The 16,352-nt window shown below is 46.1% G+C and overlaps 1 protein-coding gene across 1 annotated transcript in view; it reads right to left on the minus strand.

The window, feature by feature from the left end:
* pik3c2b (phosphatidylinositol-4-phosphate 3-kinase, catalytic subunit type 2 beta) overlaps positions 1 to 16,352 on the minus strand; it is a 61,864-nt gene that overhangs the window by 26,414 nt on the left and 19,098 nt on the right. Inside the window, 6 exon segments of the mRNA XM_056606409.1 lie at positions 1,011 to 1,180; positions 1,377 to 1,513; positions 4,252 to 4,381; positions 4,558 to 4,650; positions 5,646 to 5,753; positions 7,707 to 7,887. Coding sequence (XP_056462384.1) covers positions 1,011 to 1,180; positions 1,377 to 1,513; positions 4,252 to 4,381; positions 4,558 to 4,650; positions 5,646 to 5,753; positions 7,707 to 7,887 — 819 coding nt within the window.

Genomic DNA, 16,352 nt, shown 5'->3' on the forward strand with positions numbered 1-16,352 from the left:
TCCTCCGTTTCCAATGTTTCCATTGTTCATTTAGGATCTCGCTATCGCAGATTTCACTTGCTCTGCGTCTCGACTGAGCACCGCGGCAATGCAGACCGGGTTTGTTATCGATAGCGTTGCCAGATTGGGCAGATTTCCCGCCCAAAGATAATTGTCCCAGCCTAACATGGTTAAAAGTAGCCCAATTGGGTGGGAAATCGGACCAATCTGGCAACACTGCTCAACGTCCAGGGATCCTGCTTATTGGTTCATAGCGCAGACGGATAGATTTTTGCGCGAATCAGACCCCTTAAGGTCCCACCCACTCAGAGGAGGATTTTCCTCCTCTCTCCCATTGAAACCCATGTTATCCACCGGCCGCCAGTACTTTCGGGGAAATTAATGGGAGTCAACGGAGGCGGAGGGAGGACGTTCCTCCCTGAAGTAATTGTCAATAGGCGATAGGGGGTGCTAATGTCCCTTTACCCAGGGAAACGAACATTATATATTCAAAGGCAATAAAGTAGTCATATTTAAGGGCATTAATTCATTACAATAGTCTGGGCAATCTACATTTTTTATTCTCAACAATGTTAGGGAGGATATTCCTCCCTCTCCTCAATGGAGAAGCCTCCACTGGCTAAGATCCTAAAATATCAAAACATTTCGCCTACAACGCTTTGATTGAGGCATTAAACATGCTGATTTGGATTAATAGTCCAAACCCTTGAGAATCCTCCTGAAACGCCATGGTGCCTGACGACATGTAGAGAGGCTCACTGAGTTGGAACTAAAGATAGAAATAAAGAGTAAGCAGTACCTCTTCAGAACTGAATATTCCTTATTTACCGAGGAGAACCTCCTAGGTTTCGTACCCAACGGGCGAGTGTTTACAACCACGTGACTCTAGGAGGCTCTCCTGGGTTTGTCCCTTATTCTACCTTTAAATGCTCTTCTGAAAAGGTTATCCTAGAGTCCAGTGTTTCCTCCTCTACCTCCTCCCCATCGTCTCAACACAGCCGCTAGCTCACCGCTTGATGTTCCCGAACATCTGCGCGTGACCCAGGAACTTCCCGAAGTCGATGTGGAACATGTGGCCGCTGGTCTTCAGCATGATGTTGTCGTTGTGGCGGTCGCATATCCCCAGGATGTAGGTCGCCACGCAGCAGCCCGCACACGAGTAGATGAAGTTCTCCACCGCCTGGAGGAGATCGCAGATTAAAGACTCACCGTGTGACGGCTTCACAGCCTGGATGTTACTGCACATTTACATTTTGGTGCTCAGCTATGAGGAGCGGGGGATCAAACTAGCAAGCTTCCTGTTACCAGTCAACCGCTCTGCATCCGGAGTTACTGTCGCCCGTCTCCCCCTTCGTCCCAGAGCCACAGCCCCTTACCTTCTCATACTGGTCGTCGGTGGGGTTGTGGTTCTGCAGCCAGTCAGCCAGCGGGCGGTCCTTGAAGGAGCCCGTGACCCCGTGCTCTACCTGGATCTTCCTCAGGGTCTCTGCCTGGGGGATCATCTCCACCATGCCTGGAGAACACAGGGCGGGCTTCAGCACCCTGGGGCTACGTCACCTGGTATGATACATACTGGTATGGGTCTTGTATGTATATAACAAGATACAATAATATAAATACATAGGATAAAAAAGTTTACGAAAAGCACTACATTACATATTTTATAAAAAATATACCCCTATCCTACTAGCACTACAAAATTATATAAATGTGTGCAGGTCTGTTGCGTGAGCAGCAGAACCTTTGTCAGACGGGAGAAAGCTTGAAAAACATTATTTAAGCAATAGATCACGCCAGGCTGTGGTATGTGCTCATTATACCACTGTTAAGGGGCGTTGTCCGGCCCCGACGCGCAGCGGAGGGCCGGCGACCCCCTTCATAGTGGTATAATGAGCACATGCCACTGACTGAAGTGATCTATCGCTTTTAAACAACGGTTACTGTTATGGCGAAACGAAAGTCATAGACACACTACATTTAAAAAGAAACAAAGAAAGTCAAAGTAGCCGTTTTGTTAAAGAATACAAAAAAGTAGTCCCTCCTGGCTGCCGCTATGCATCGACGGTCGCTATGCAACACACTTTAGCGTCCCACCGAGAGAAGGCTCCGATAGAGCGGTTCGCCGGCAATTTATCCTATGGAGCAGTTTACTCGCCGTTAGGGGTGCAACGGATCATCATTGATCCGTGATCCGTTCGGATCATCTATTTCGGTTCGGCACACGCATGATCCGCGGATTGATTTATGAAAAAAAAAAAAATTGCGCATGTTCAGTCCACACACAGCCGTAACCATTCCTGCTAGTTCCAGGGACAGAGCTACTTAACACGCTCTGGGTAAAAGTCTGCAACAGTTCCCTTTTCAATAAGCAAACAGTCCTATGGCTCGTTGTGATTTATTGTCCTCAGCGTACAACATGAAGAACAGTGGGCATGGAAAATAAAAGTAGGCTAGACTTCGGTGACTACTGTAACGATAACTGCTGCCTCCAGTGCTACGTCTGTTTCCATATACTCGCGCTGCCACACAAACCGGTCGCCTAGGTTACCACACAGACGTAACACGTAGCTGACATATCGATTGCTAACAAAGAAAAGCACATCGAGCATGGCCACGCATTTACAGCGACATCACCCGGTGTTTCACTGACAGGAGTGAAACCGAAAGCGGCTCAACAACCGCTCATCACCGCGGCATTTAAGCAGCCCCTTCTTCCACAATCAGACCGGGCTAAAGCAATCACAAACGCTATTTTTTTATTTTTTTTGCTGATCCGAAAAATTATCCGATCCGTGACTCTGATCCGAGGAACGATCCGAACCGTGAGTTTTTTGATCCGTTGCACCCCTACTCGCCGTGTGCCTAAGTTTTCGTTAGTCTCTCCATCGCCTTGCTCACTCCCGGAGTAACAACATTTACACCCTCTCCATCATCCAACACATGTTTTACTTTATAACTGTTTCTACTTCCAGGCGCGGAGTGATATGCAAACTTTCACAAAATGATCGGCGTCATAGCAGTTATGTATATGCTCATTATACAACAGTTGGGAACCAATCAGATCGCTGGATTTAGGTCCCCCGTTGTATAATGGTTATTAGATCTGTTGGGAGACTGTTCCATTGTTTTATCCCTACAAAGGAGAAGGACGACTTTCCAAATGTGGTTTTGCATTGTGGAATTCTACATTCTCCCCTAATTGTTGTTGACCTGGTTGCTCGTGCTGAGAATTCTGAGCCCAATGTCACAAAGTTACTTAAGGGAGGAGGTGCAGCATTGTGTATGATTAAAAAATTAAGCATACACAGTGCGATTTTCAAAATTAAGGAGATTGTGTTTATCCAGGATCCTAATGGTGTTCACTAGGGATGGGCAAAATGATTATTTTCCAGGAACTCGTTCTTTCAGTTCAGTTCACAGTTCAGTTCACTACAACGATTCGTTTGTTTGATTCGTTCGTTTTGATTTGTTCGTTACATCAGATTACGTCATTTGGTGTCTTTTTTCAGATGCGAGTGCTGTTCCAAATCGAGTACTCTGTGGTGCACTTACCGGAAATGACGATCACGACTGCCGCCGTGGCTCCACCCCCGCAATAAACATCCCGCTTTGAACGGTGAACTCTTTACGCCTAGCAGCTATAAAAAGCTATAAAAACTACAAAATGACTCTATTAATGCAGGCTATGTGGAAAATGCGCCGACTTTGGCTCAGCCTCTTCCGCTACGTAGCTAAGATGGCTGCCGTTGAGTACGGGGAGTGTCCTTCGATCCACACTTCACGATTAGCCCGTTTTGAGTACGGCATCCGGGTCCTTGAAGTATACCTCTTTTCGCCGGATCTGAATTGGAACGTACTGCGTACTCAAATTTTGGCTAGTAAGTACGGACAGTACGGGTATTGGAACACGGGAGAAAGCGCGCATATTTGACGGTTCCGCCTTGTCATTTGTTTACCCAGGTGCCATTGCAACACCATTGCTACCTTTCATTGGCTGAATCTTTGAGAACATTGTAGACTCAATCAATATAAGTCGCGGGGAGACAAAGCTCTGTTCGTTTGTATATTTTATTTACGTGACCATATTTTTGGTTAAAAAGAATCAAAGAACCAGTTCTTCTTGTTTTGGGGAACCAGTTCTTGTCATTCACGTTCGGGATTCGTTCGTTGTGAACGAATCGGTCGCGACCGACTCATCCCTAGTGTTCACTGAACCTAATGGTTTTGTATTGACGGCTCAGCGATGGTCACCTCTCCCCCGGCCGGTGGCGAAGCATCTGAAGATCACCATCCTCATGTCCAGCCCCTCCTGGATCCAGATCCGGTTCATGATGCGGATGATCTGCAGGGTCAGCATGTCCTGCCGCAAGTCGTCCCCCGACTGGGCAACGCACACACACATACACACACACACACACACGACTGTGTTCAGTATATTTATGCATGGAAAGCTTTGCCATAAATCCATCGCCACAATCAAAATGAAAGGTAACTTCTGGTCAATGGTGTGTTCACTAAATTGTACTCATTCTAAATGGTGTTGACCAGCGCACAGACCTTAAATATGACATTGATGTTGTCTCCGTGGGGGTCTACGTTCTGGAAGGACAGCTTCAGGGGAACAGCGTTGGAGTTGAAGAAGGAGCAGGACTGGGAACAGAAGAGAGACTGAATGGAGGGAGGAACATGCAGACAGGAGGAAGGAGCAGGAAGATCATCTAGCGGGCCGCCCCTGGTGACAGGGGGAAGAAACCCCGGTGACCTACAATCATTACATTTGTCAAAAGAAGGATAAATGATATATCTCCATCGGTACAGTAAGGATGTTCATAGAAACAAGTGTTTCATACACTCAACTCACTACTAAGCTGTTGTGTGCAGCCAATAAGAAACTACCGCTCCCGATAGCGTTTTTACTAGGTTCCGTTTATTTTACGAAAGAAATCCCATTTCTAAACTTTTTAAATGACAAACATTTCTATAGAGCCACTTTTCAACTGATAGGGGATTTTGGGGGACTTATGCGTTGGAAGTTTGCAGCAAATTGGTTGATCCTCCCTACATTAAATCTAGGGTATGCCTGATAGGTATTAAAACTATTAGTATTATGAAGTATTTCCTCGAAGACATTCCATGTCATCATTTTAACATTCTCGACAGCAAACATCCCAACAATCAAATGCATGGTTGGATGCATCTAACAGCTTCCTCCGACTGGTTCCTCCAAAGTGCCTAACCTCGCTTCAAAGAGCTAGGAACCCCGGTCTGGACCCTCTTAGTGCCCGGTCTCAGTGCGGTCTGGACTCCCTCCGTATCTGGACTCGGTTGGGTCTGGACTCCCTCAGTACCTGGACCCTGCGCGGTCTGGACTCCCTTAGTACCAGGGCCCTGCGTGGTCTGGACTCCCTCAGTACCTGGACCCTGCGTGGTCTGGACTCCCTCAGTACCTGGACCCTGCGTGGTCTGGACTCTCTCAGTACCTGGACCCTGCGTGGTCTGGACTCTCTCAGTACCTGGACCCTGCGTGGTCTGGACTCTCTCAGTACCTGGACCCTGTGTGGTCTGGACTCCCTCAGTACCTGGACCCTGCGTGGTCTGGACTCTCTCAGTACCTGGACCCTGTGTGGTCTGGACTCCCTCAGTACCTGGACGTTGATGGCTTTCACCAGCAGGGCAGGGTTGAGGGGCATCCGACAGCTGCTGTTGACAGAGAAGAACTGCTTCATCTCGTCCAGACCCTCCCTAAGGACCGTCTACACACACACACACACACACACACACACACACACACACACACACACACACACACACACACACACACACACACACACACACACACACACACACACACACACACACACACACACACACACGATGAGGATCGAGAGTTTCCAGGAAAAGTATAAATCGATCCAATAAAATCAAAGGTTTCGTGCTAAATGCTTTTGGATCAAAAAATAAATAAAGTTTGTAACAAGTGAAACAACACAGCAGGAAGTAGTTAATACAGATAAAAAGTTAGGCCGCTGAGTACCTTTGAGAAAACAATGCAAAAAAGTGCTTCATAGTGGAAACGCTGAAATACCGAACCACCAAGAAATACGTCTCAAAGAAAAACTAGTTTTCAACCTCTGGTTGTGATTAAACCCATAGCAATAATGTGGGTCAGTCGATAATACAACAAATTTCTGAGCGCATAATATAATAACATTTTGCCTATAATTTTACAACGTATAACATTCGTTCACCACAAATGACTCTTAATAGCAGTGCCAACATTTAAATATTTTTTAACCATTCAGCGAACAAAAGGCAACAGGCTGATTATCATTTACACTTCTGTCATGCAGAAGCGTCATCAACACGCCCACTGAAGTGCTGTGAGAAATACCGACTTTCTACTCCTCATTCACATATACAGTAATTTATTTCTGTATATGAAATAAATTTCCTACAGAGAAAATACTACCTCAGGGGTATTATTATTCAACAGATTTTCAGAGTACAAATGTCAATATATGTTGTTCACACATACGGCCCATCAGGAGAATATCAGGACATACACGTGTGCCTGAAAGCAGCTAGTGTGTGAGCATTTTATTACATTATAACATTTGTGAATTTATGGTAAGAGGGGTAATTGTTCAATGGAAAGTGTAGTATACTCTGCATGCAAATCAATTATTAAATAGCTTTTACTGTTATTCAGGGCTGAAAAGTGCATAGACATTTTAAAATGCAAGGCCACTACTATTGGTTAGTTGAAAATAATCATAGAGATTAAACATCTCTTCCAGTGTCCTGGCCAAGACAGGCAGCAGTAGCCTACAGTCACACATAGCATGCACACAAAACATAAGAACAATTAGTTAAGCAGTCCACAGGGGGGAGGGGGAGGGGTATCAATATACCAAGACATTTGGGAAGGCTCAAGGAGAGGAGTAATATTAAGTTTGAGCAACAAAGTGTAGTCTTGTGGTGGACTCTATAGAAATAATTCACCATACTGTGTTATTGACATGTTTTCGTTCTGTGTTATAGGGACACTTTCTCTTTAAGAATCACGTGACTTCTGTGTTGCTATGCCGGTCGTTGCAATGTTTGAATCTAACGGTTTTTATACGACAAAATGACGACGTGCCGTTGCTTGTCGAGGTGAGAAATTGTCTCTTCCCTTATTTTATCGCAATTTCAACATTCTATAGACAGAACGTGTTACGTGGGAGTGTGTCGATGGCAGAGCCGTTATGTTTAAAAACATAACGTCTTACCTGAGCGAGTGTTGCTGCGGTGTGTGCGTGTGTGTTCTTACCTGGGCTTGTGTGTTGATGGCTTCCATGTATGTGTCGCTGCCTTTGTCTTGACGTGCGGGGTGTGCGCGTGCCTGTGTGTGTGTACGTGTGTGTGTACGTGTGTGTGTACGTGTGTGTGTGTGTGTGTGTGTGTGTGTGTGTGTGTGCGCGTTTCCATGTATGTTCGTGTGCATGTGCGTGTGTGTGCAGTGTGTGTATGCGTTGTGTATGTGCGTGCTTGCGGTGTATGTATGTGTTCGCGCGTGCCGTGTGTGTGTGCATACGTACATGAGCAACTAGAGTACCTGGTGCGACAGGTGTGCTATTATAGTAGTAAGATATATAAAAAAAATAGCAATTGTTCCATAGATCATTCACATACACGCTATCTCAAACAACCACCCACAACCCCACCTGTCTGTTGGAGGCCATGGCGTCCCTGACTCTTTGGGCCACCTTGGCAAGGACGGACACCATCCAGCACTGGCGCTCAAACTCCTCCCTCAGGCCACGGCCGGCGCAGCACAGCAGGGCGGCCAGAAGGTGCTGGTAGCGCCCGCTGAACTGACGGTCCTGCAGCGCGTCCTTCAGCAGCCTGGGGAGAGGAGGAGGCTTAGAGAGGAGGAGGACGAGGCTCAGCGAGGAGGAGGGTGGTTAGAGAGGAGGAGGAAGAGGAGGAGGAGGAAGAAGAAGAGGGGCTTAGAGAGGAGAGGGAAGAGGCTCAGAGAGGAGGAGGAGGGGGTTAGAGTGGAGGGGGAAGAAGAGGGGCTTAGAGAGGAGGGGGAGGAGGACGGGGCTTAGAAAGGAGGAGGAGGAGGCTTAGAAAGGAGGAGAAGGAGGAATAGAAGGGGGCTTAGAGAGGAGGAGGACAGGGCTTAGAGAGGAGGAGGAAGAGGGGGAGGGGGCTTAGAGAGAAGGAGTGGGAGGGAATGAGAGACAAGGAGGAAGAGGAGAAGGCTTAGAGAAGAGGAGGGGGCTTAGAGAAGAGGGGGAGGAGGAGGAGGAAGAGGAGGGGGCTTAAAGAGGAGAAGGAGGAGGGAGAGGGGGCTTAGAGAGAAGGAGGAAGAGGAGGAGGAGGAGGAGGCTTAGAGAATAGGAGGAAGAGGTGGGGGGTTAGAGAGGAGAAGGAGGGGGCTTAGAGAGGAGGAGGAGGGGGCTTAGAGAGGAGGAGGAGGGGGCTTAGAGAGGAGGAGGAGGAGCACCCAGGAGGGGGGTTAAGGTGCGGCCACACCAGACGCGTATCTCGCGTACTTTTCCATAGGGAACCATTGGTTTACGCGCGTATTACGCGTTTCACGCGTATAAGCATCATTTAACGTGCGTAACGCGCGTATGAGGCGCGTATATTTACGCGCTATATGCGCGTATATCGCGTACATTTCAAGAGTTCAAAAAATCGAACTTTTTACGGTGCGGCCACACCAAACGCTAACCCTAACCTGACGCTTGATCATTTTGTGGTGGTTCAACGCTTCCAACGCGTCAACGCGCCAACGCAGCTAGATGAGTCCATGTCCATGCAAGTGAACGGAGCGTTCCCTCTTCGTCATAACTATCAAACCAAACATCCTTCACATTCACCGAGCGAACATTATGAAAGTAAAATGCACATTTCTCGCTAAAAATGTTTCCATAAACGCATTTAATGGCGTAACTATGTTACTATTTCCACCCAGAATAAAGATAGTTGTCGGCCGTGGCTGCGCTGGAGTCGGAGGTAGGAAACCCAAACGCCGCCGTGTTTGGGTGATAGAGCTTAGATCGGGTTTGATTAAATAATCTCTGATATAAATAACAATAATCGGGTTGAATAACTTCACATGGTGTGTCTGGTGTGTTTCCAGCATTCGTAGTGTTGATCAGCAGATATATAGTCCGCCAAGACGTTGAGGTTGCTTAGCAACCAGAGACTCTGTCCATGCAAGTGAACGGAGCGTTCCCTCTCCGTCATAACTATCAAACCAAACATCCTTCACATTCACCGAGCGAACATTATGAAAGTAAAATGCACATTTCTCGCTAAAAATGTTTCCATAGACGCATTTAATGGCTTAACTATGTTACTATTTCCACCCAGAATAAAGAAAGTTGTCGGCCGTGGCTGCGCTGGAGTCCGAGGTAGGAAACCCAAACGCCGCCGTGTTTGGGTGATAGTTTAGATCGGGTTAGATTAAATAATCTCGGATATAAATAACAATAATCGGGTTAAATAACTTCACATGGTGTGTCTGGTGTGTTTCCAGCATTCGTAGTGTTGATCAGCAGAGATATAGTCCGCCAAGACGTTGAGGTTGCTTAGCAACCAGAGACTCTGTCCATGCAAGTGAACGGAGCGCTCCCTCTTCGTCATAACTATCAAACCAAACATCCTTCACATTCACCGAGCGAACATTATGAAAGTAAAATGCACATTTCTCGCTAAAAATGTTTCCATAAACGCATTTAATAGCGTAACTATGTTACTATTTCCACCCAGAATAAAGAAAGATGTCGGCCGTATGCTTCTGTCCAAGCTCACTACTCTCTGCCAGTGACGTCGGGTCAAGCTCCACGCTGATTGGCTATCGCGGCTAAGCGCCACGCGTTGGAGCGTTGAAAGTTCACATTTCTGAACTCCGGGCGTTGGTGCGTTGGGCGCGCTACTGCGTTTACGTGCGTAATTACATGCGTCTGACGCGCCTAACGCCCCTAACGCCCCGTGCCCACTACCTCCTTCAGTCAACGGAGGTGGGAAGGCGTTGCTGACTGATGGGGGAGTATTCTTTGCAGAGGCATCCGTCAGCCAATCAAATCGCTTCGCCGGGTTCTTCCCGCTACTTCCTGCTTGTTGCGATGCAAGATGACCCGCTTTCCCGCTTTCCAGTATCGTCAGAGCCCGAGTCGCGTCACAGTGCTTAAATTTGCAGACGCGATCTGATTGGATGACGGATCCGTCGCTGCCGAAAAAGTTGAACATATTTCAACTTCTTGACTGAGCCGAAGGCTCCAACGGAACGGACGGATCCACAATGCATTGCGCGTCCGTCCCCATTAAAGTCAATGGGGATCACGCAACGGACGCATGTAGTGGGCAAGGGGCGTAACGCCCCGTGCCCACTACCTCCTTCAGTCAACGGAGGTGGGAAGGCGTTGCTGACTGATGGGGGAGTAGTCTTTGCAGAGGCATCCGTCAGCCAATCAAATCGCTTCGCCGGGTTCTTCCTGCTACTTCCTGCTTGTTGCGATGCAAGATGACCCGCTTTCCCGCTTTCCAGTATCGTCAGGGCCCGAGTCGCGTCACAGTGCTTAAATATGCAGACGCGATCTGATTGGATGACGGATCCGTTGCTGCCGAACATTTTTCAACTTCTTGACTGAGCCGAAGGCTCCAACGGAACGGACGGATCCACAATGCATTGCGCGTCCGTCCCCATTAAAGTCAATGGGGATCACGTAACGGACGGAGGTAGTGGGCACGGGGCGTAAGGGCCCTTACATAGTCGACGCATCGCTACGCTTACGCGTCCAAAAGGCTACGCGACGCGACGCTTCGGCCGCCATTAAGCGTCGAAGCGTAGCAAAACGCGTCCTCCAAATTTTTGATACGCAACGCGCCGATCCATGCAATACCATGCGTTGTCGGTGGGGGCGATACTGCAAATATTGTACATAATCCCCACTATAGGTTATATTTACAGAAGAACATATGAGAGGATGCGGGAACGTGATAAGAATGACTTGACGTCTCTTTTACTAATTATCTGTGCCAATTTATGCGAACCCTTCCAAAGGGGCAAAGTGCTATTTTGATGCGCGACATCAAACAGCTGATGCGGGATTGTGAGCCATTTTAATGATCTTCTTGTCACCCGATATTCGTTCTATTACTGGCCTTATTTGTTTTAGTGTTGCCTATTTGAATTAATTACGTAATGTTTTGTGTTCACGTTCTATGTGAAACAAGTGTTCATGTTCTGTGTGAAACATAAGTTCAGTAGCCTCTTTGAGTGAATGAAATTTGAAAGCGTGAGTGTGTAGTGAATGAAAAATGTGTGCGTGTTTGGTTGGACTATTTTCTGTGTTTGATAAATAAACCCCTTTTCTCTAATAATGTTTCCTACCATATCATTTCTGTGGACATTATGCGCTATAGCTTTGGCTATAGGCCTACACTTAAATAATTCATTTATCTGTCAAGGCCGTAGCTCGTTGTATAAACATTTTATATGGATATGAATGAATGAGTTTGACGTAAACCAAATGAGTTAACTTGTGTAATGTGATAACTAATGAATCAAAAGTCATGCTTCCAAGTGACCAATGTATATGCATTTATTGGCCAGTGCACATACCCAATCGTAGCACATTGTACTGGTGGGGAAACACGCCAGAATCTGACAAAAAATTATCTGCCAGCTGCTCCCTGACAAGGGCCGGTTTTGGTGAGAGTCGGGAAGATATCGGATGACTCGCGTAAGGAGATCATTCAACTTTGGCGCCGACATCCGAAAATACTGGAAATGCCTCTCCTCGTCCAGGCTTCGCATTGGAAGCACCAGAGAAACAAATTCCCCATCCTGATCTCGTGTGGTATTTAAAGGGCGCACATACGACCGCCTATCTCTGCGCTTCATCACTCTTCTTCCGTAGCCACTTTGATCGGAATGTCACCTGGAATGTCACCCGCGAAAAGACCGGTGACTCTGCTGCCACCCATGGCGTGAGTGGTGTATTGCATGTCATGCATTGCCCGCGACGTTCACGTATGCTGTGTAGACTATAAGCTGTGTTCGAAATCGTTCCCTATCATGGATGTAGTGCACTAAATAGGGTGCACGCCATTTTCTAGGGTGTTCGAATTCTCAGTGGTCCACTATATAGGGCACTATATAGTGGACTTAAAATAGGGCACATACGATGTTCCCTACATGTTACTCCCGTATACCACAATGCAATGCGGTTGTATTTTTCCAGGGGAGAAGAAGAAGCCGAATAACCGCGAAAACGAATACATTTAATGATGGAGTCTCCGGCTTTCGTTTAGAAATGTCAACAATTTATTTGGGATTTAACATAGAATATTTAACATTCAAAATTAATTAAACAAGGAAATGTAACATTCAACATCAATACAACCTCCAGCTTTCGTCGTGAGTGCCCGGTTTGTTTACTTGATGTGGGCGCATCTGTCTGCGTCACACAAATACCCGGCGCATTTACTGACGCAAATGACGTTCAGAAATGTTCAGCGTAGTGTCCGAATTCTCGTTCCCTATTCCCTATATAGTGCACTATATCATGTACACTATATAGGGAATAGGGAACGAGTGTATAGGGAACGATTTCGAACAAAGGAAGCGCGTCGCTCGCGTCACTCGCGTCGTTTACGCGCGTCGCTCGCGTCGACTATGTAAGGGCCCTAAAGGCCGATTTAGGGTCGTTTTAGACGCAGAGACGTAAGCACGTAATTTACACAAGGGACTTGTTTTAGACAAGTTTTGATTTACGGTTCCTGTTCTGTCTCGGCAGTATTTTGTTTTTTTTCGCCTATACACATACCCAAATGGAAAAGCTTATAACACAGTAACCCTAAGTCCTAGATGGATGTATGATACTTCATTTGAAAGCTGACAAGCTCTAGTTTGTAGATATGTTTATTTGGCATGTATCATACACACAACCTAAATGACATCAGTTCAAACAACAGTTCGAATATAATAGGTCATAATTGAACTACAATAACTAGGATGTGCTTTATGTAAGGCATATGGCAATATGCCAAATACCTTCTACATCATGCCAACTACACCTGGAAGAAATTTTGGAGTTCTAGGCCTAAACCTTTGGGAGTTAATGGAGTTTTTATGGTTTGTTGTCACTGGCGGCACAAACCTCTCCAAAATGTCTCCAAATGGCCAAATTGTGCCAAATGCATTTACTCACTTCTGTGACACTGGTAACATTACTGAAGCATTTTGGTGACTATAAAACCATTTCTCCATGATTCAAAACATAATTTTTTCACACATTCCTTTCATATGGCCATATTGAGATATTGTCATGTGATGAGACACTACCGGATAGTAACCATCATAGAAAAATGACAGAATATACTGGACTGAATTTCAAACAAGGATTTTATTATTCTGCAATATACTATTACTACTTGTGCCAACAACAAAATATGAAAAATGAGTGAACTATATTCAAAAAATATGATAAGAAAATATGACAAGAACTAAATATGAACAATATACAAAAACTATACAAAAAATGGAGGCTCTCTCCTGCGCAAAGTGAGTTGTCTGCCGTGTTGACGCAGCTTTATATCTCGGCTCATACGTATCACACCTGGACACGCCTGGCAGCGTTGGAAAGGTAAACTCATTGGCTAGAAGCCCAAGTGATTGATATATCAATAGTCAATACGCTGTCCCTATACTAAAGCCGCGAAACAAAGTAAACAAAGCCCATTGGCCCTTCGAACTGGGAGCGCTCCATCTACTTCACGGGCTGTACCGGGGTGAAAACTGAACAGAAAAAGACGGGGACACTTTTATTTTGTAGCCAGCAAAGTGATGAAAACAAGCATACCCAACAACTCCATACTGGAGGTAGAGAAAATATCGATACAGCTGCGAACGTCTGGATGTTAGTTGACGAACAAAGTTTGGAGATGGTAAACAAATGGACTTTACACGACGATATTCACAAGCTGGAATAATTTTATGAAAAACCATTTTGATGCTTTTGATCAGTGGATTCTCACGGACAATTGGAATATAAATAATTGAGGAATGGACACGTATTACGGTTCTCAGATAATTGCTTCAAAGGTAGGGAGTCGCTCTGTTTTTTGGCATTTCCGGTTTACCATGCTGGTAAATATCAATGATTTATGGTATTGTGCTCATGATTTATAGAAAAAAACAACCGGATGAATAAATTGTGGAGATTCTACCCTTTCTAACGACGTATAGAATGTCTGTAATGATGAAAGTTGAAGCGGGTTATGTCGCTCCGTAGTGGAAACATATCCTCTTAAAACCCAATCGCCCACCGGTGGGCGATTGGGTTTTAAGAGGTTAAGGTTCCTTAAGGATTGCGCGTGTTGCAAGGGGATTCTCCGCCAGAACAGTAGGGGGAGCAACGAACGAATCTGTGGGCGTGGAAGTGGAAATCGCTGGCTTGTTTATATTTATAATCATAGCCGCGGGAACGTATTCTCAGCAGGGGGTGCTGGAAAAAAAAACTCAGCCTGGACTAGACTCGCAACTCGCTACATTGATAAAAAAAGATATATAGCAGCGCAGCTCAATTACACCAGTGCATGCGCGCACAGTCGAAAACCGATCGTTGTGTTCACACCATGGTTCACATCCAGCTGCTCACAGAACAAGTTTAGCGCACCACCGCTCCCCTCACACTTTTTCATATAACTTATTTTCAGCACTAGGTCATATGAGCATTAAATAAATGCTGCGTCTCAAAATGCCTTGGACAGCAGCGACGATGACCCGCTTTGCCACGGGCCGAAACAGTGCGGAGCGACCACAGCCAGAGCGAACACAGCGGGGCAGAGGAGTGTCAGGAATAGTCTTTTGTGTACACATCAGTACGGCCTATTTGCACTACTGTTTAGTGGCAATGCAGTGTTTTATTCTATGCCTTTTAATTTTTGTATATTATTTCAATTAATACAATTTATTTATTTATAAAAACAAGATCTGGACTTCAAATCTTTTTTCCAAACATAGGTCGGGTTTGTGTTTATATTCGGACCAATACGGTACAGCAGGCGCTCAAATGACGTTAAGCATTTCCTGGTGCATAATGTGACGCTTCAGAACCTAAAATCCCGTTTCTCCCCGTTGACACGACAACACATAACCGGCGTTTTCAGAAATCTCCACTTTGGCCGGAGTTTTTAGAAATAATCGTTTTCTGTGATAAGACAGGGCCTCAGACAGGGGGTGCGGCAGCACCCCCAGCACCCCTACTTCCCGCGGTACTGTTTATAATTATCATAATTCGTTCTTGTGTTTTCTTCTTCTCCTTCTTCAAAATTCTTCATTCGCTTCTGTCACGGCCTTTTAAAAATGGCGCTATTATGCTGTAAAACCGGAAATGTGAGACTCCTGAAAGGATGTGGTTAGCTGGCCAATCACAGTCTTTGCGAGCTGCGTAGGGCCGTAGTGTTTTAGTCGCATAGTCAGGAATTCTGGGCGACGCACTTAAGCACGTAAGGGGGGATATTTTACCGCGCAAGGGGGGGTTATGTATCTTACGTGCTTACGCGTTACGTCTAAAACAGAGCATATATCGGCCTTAACGCGACGCTTCAACGCATGTAACGCGTCTACGCGCCTATACCAATGGTTCCCTATGCAAAAATGCTGAGTTTGGACGCCCCTAACGCGAGTAACGCGGTTGGTGGCCGTACCATTACGCTCATACGCATGACGATTAGCCGCGTTGCCCAATCAGCGTTGAGCTTGACCCGACGTCACTGGCAGAGAGTAGTGAGCTTGGACAGAAGCATACGGCCGACATCTTTCTTTATTCTGTGTGGAAATAGTAACATAGTTACGCCATTAAATGCTTTTATGGAAACATTTCTAGCGAGAAATGTGCATTTTACTTTCATAATGTTCGCTCGGTGAATGTGAAGGATGTTTGGTTTGATAGTTATGACCAGGGCTCTACAGTGCGCCCATTTCACTCGCATTTGCGAGTGAATATTTCGGCGTGCGAACGAGAAAAACAAAACAGGAGCACGCATGCGAGTGACTTCTCCACAGCGCACTATACTGTGCGTTCACACCAAACGCGAAGGGGTGAAACGATTCCATACAAAGCAGCGATTCCATTTGCAGCGCGACACTTTTGCCCGGCACGGGCGAGCGCGTTCAAGTGGATTTCAGGTGGATTTGCAGCACGCCGATTTTGCTCGAGTTGAAATATTTAAACTTTGCCGCGACATTCGCGTGATGACAGCCAATCAGCGTTCAACAGCGTGGGCACTGAGTGACGTGCGTAACGTAAAAGCCAATCAGTTTTCAACCGGCCAACCATTCCCTG

Source organism: Gadus chalcogrammus, chromosome 13 (assembly GCF_026213295.1).
Source record: "Gadus chalcogrammus isolate NIFS_2021 chromosome 13, NIFS_Gcha_1.0, whole genome shotgun sequence".
NCBI classification, from domain to species: domain Eukaryota; kingdom Metazoa; phylum Chordata; class Actinopteri; order Gadiformes; family Gadidae; genus Gadus; species Gadus chalcogrammus.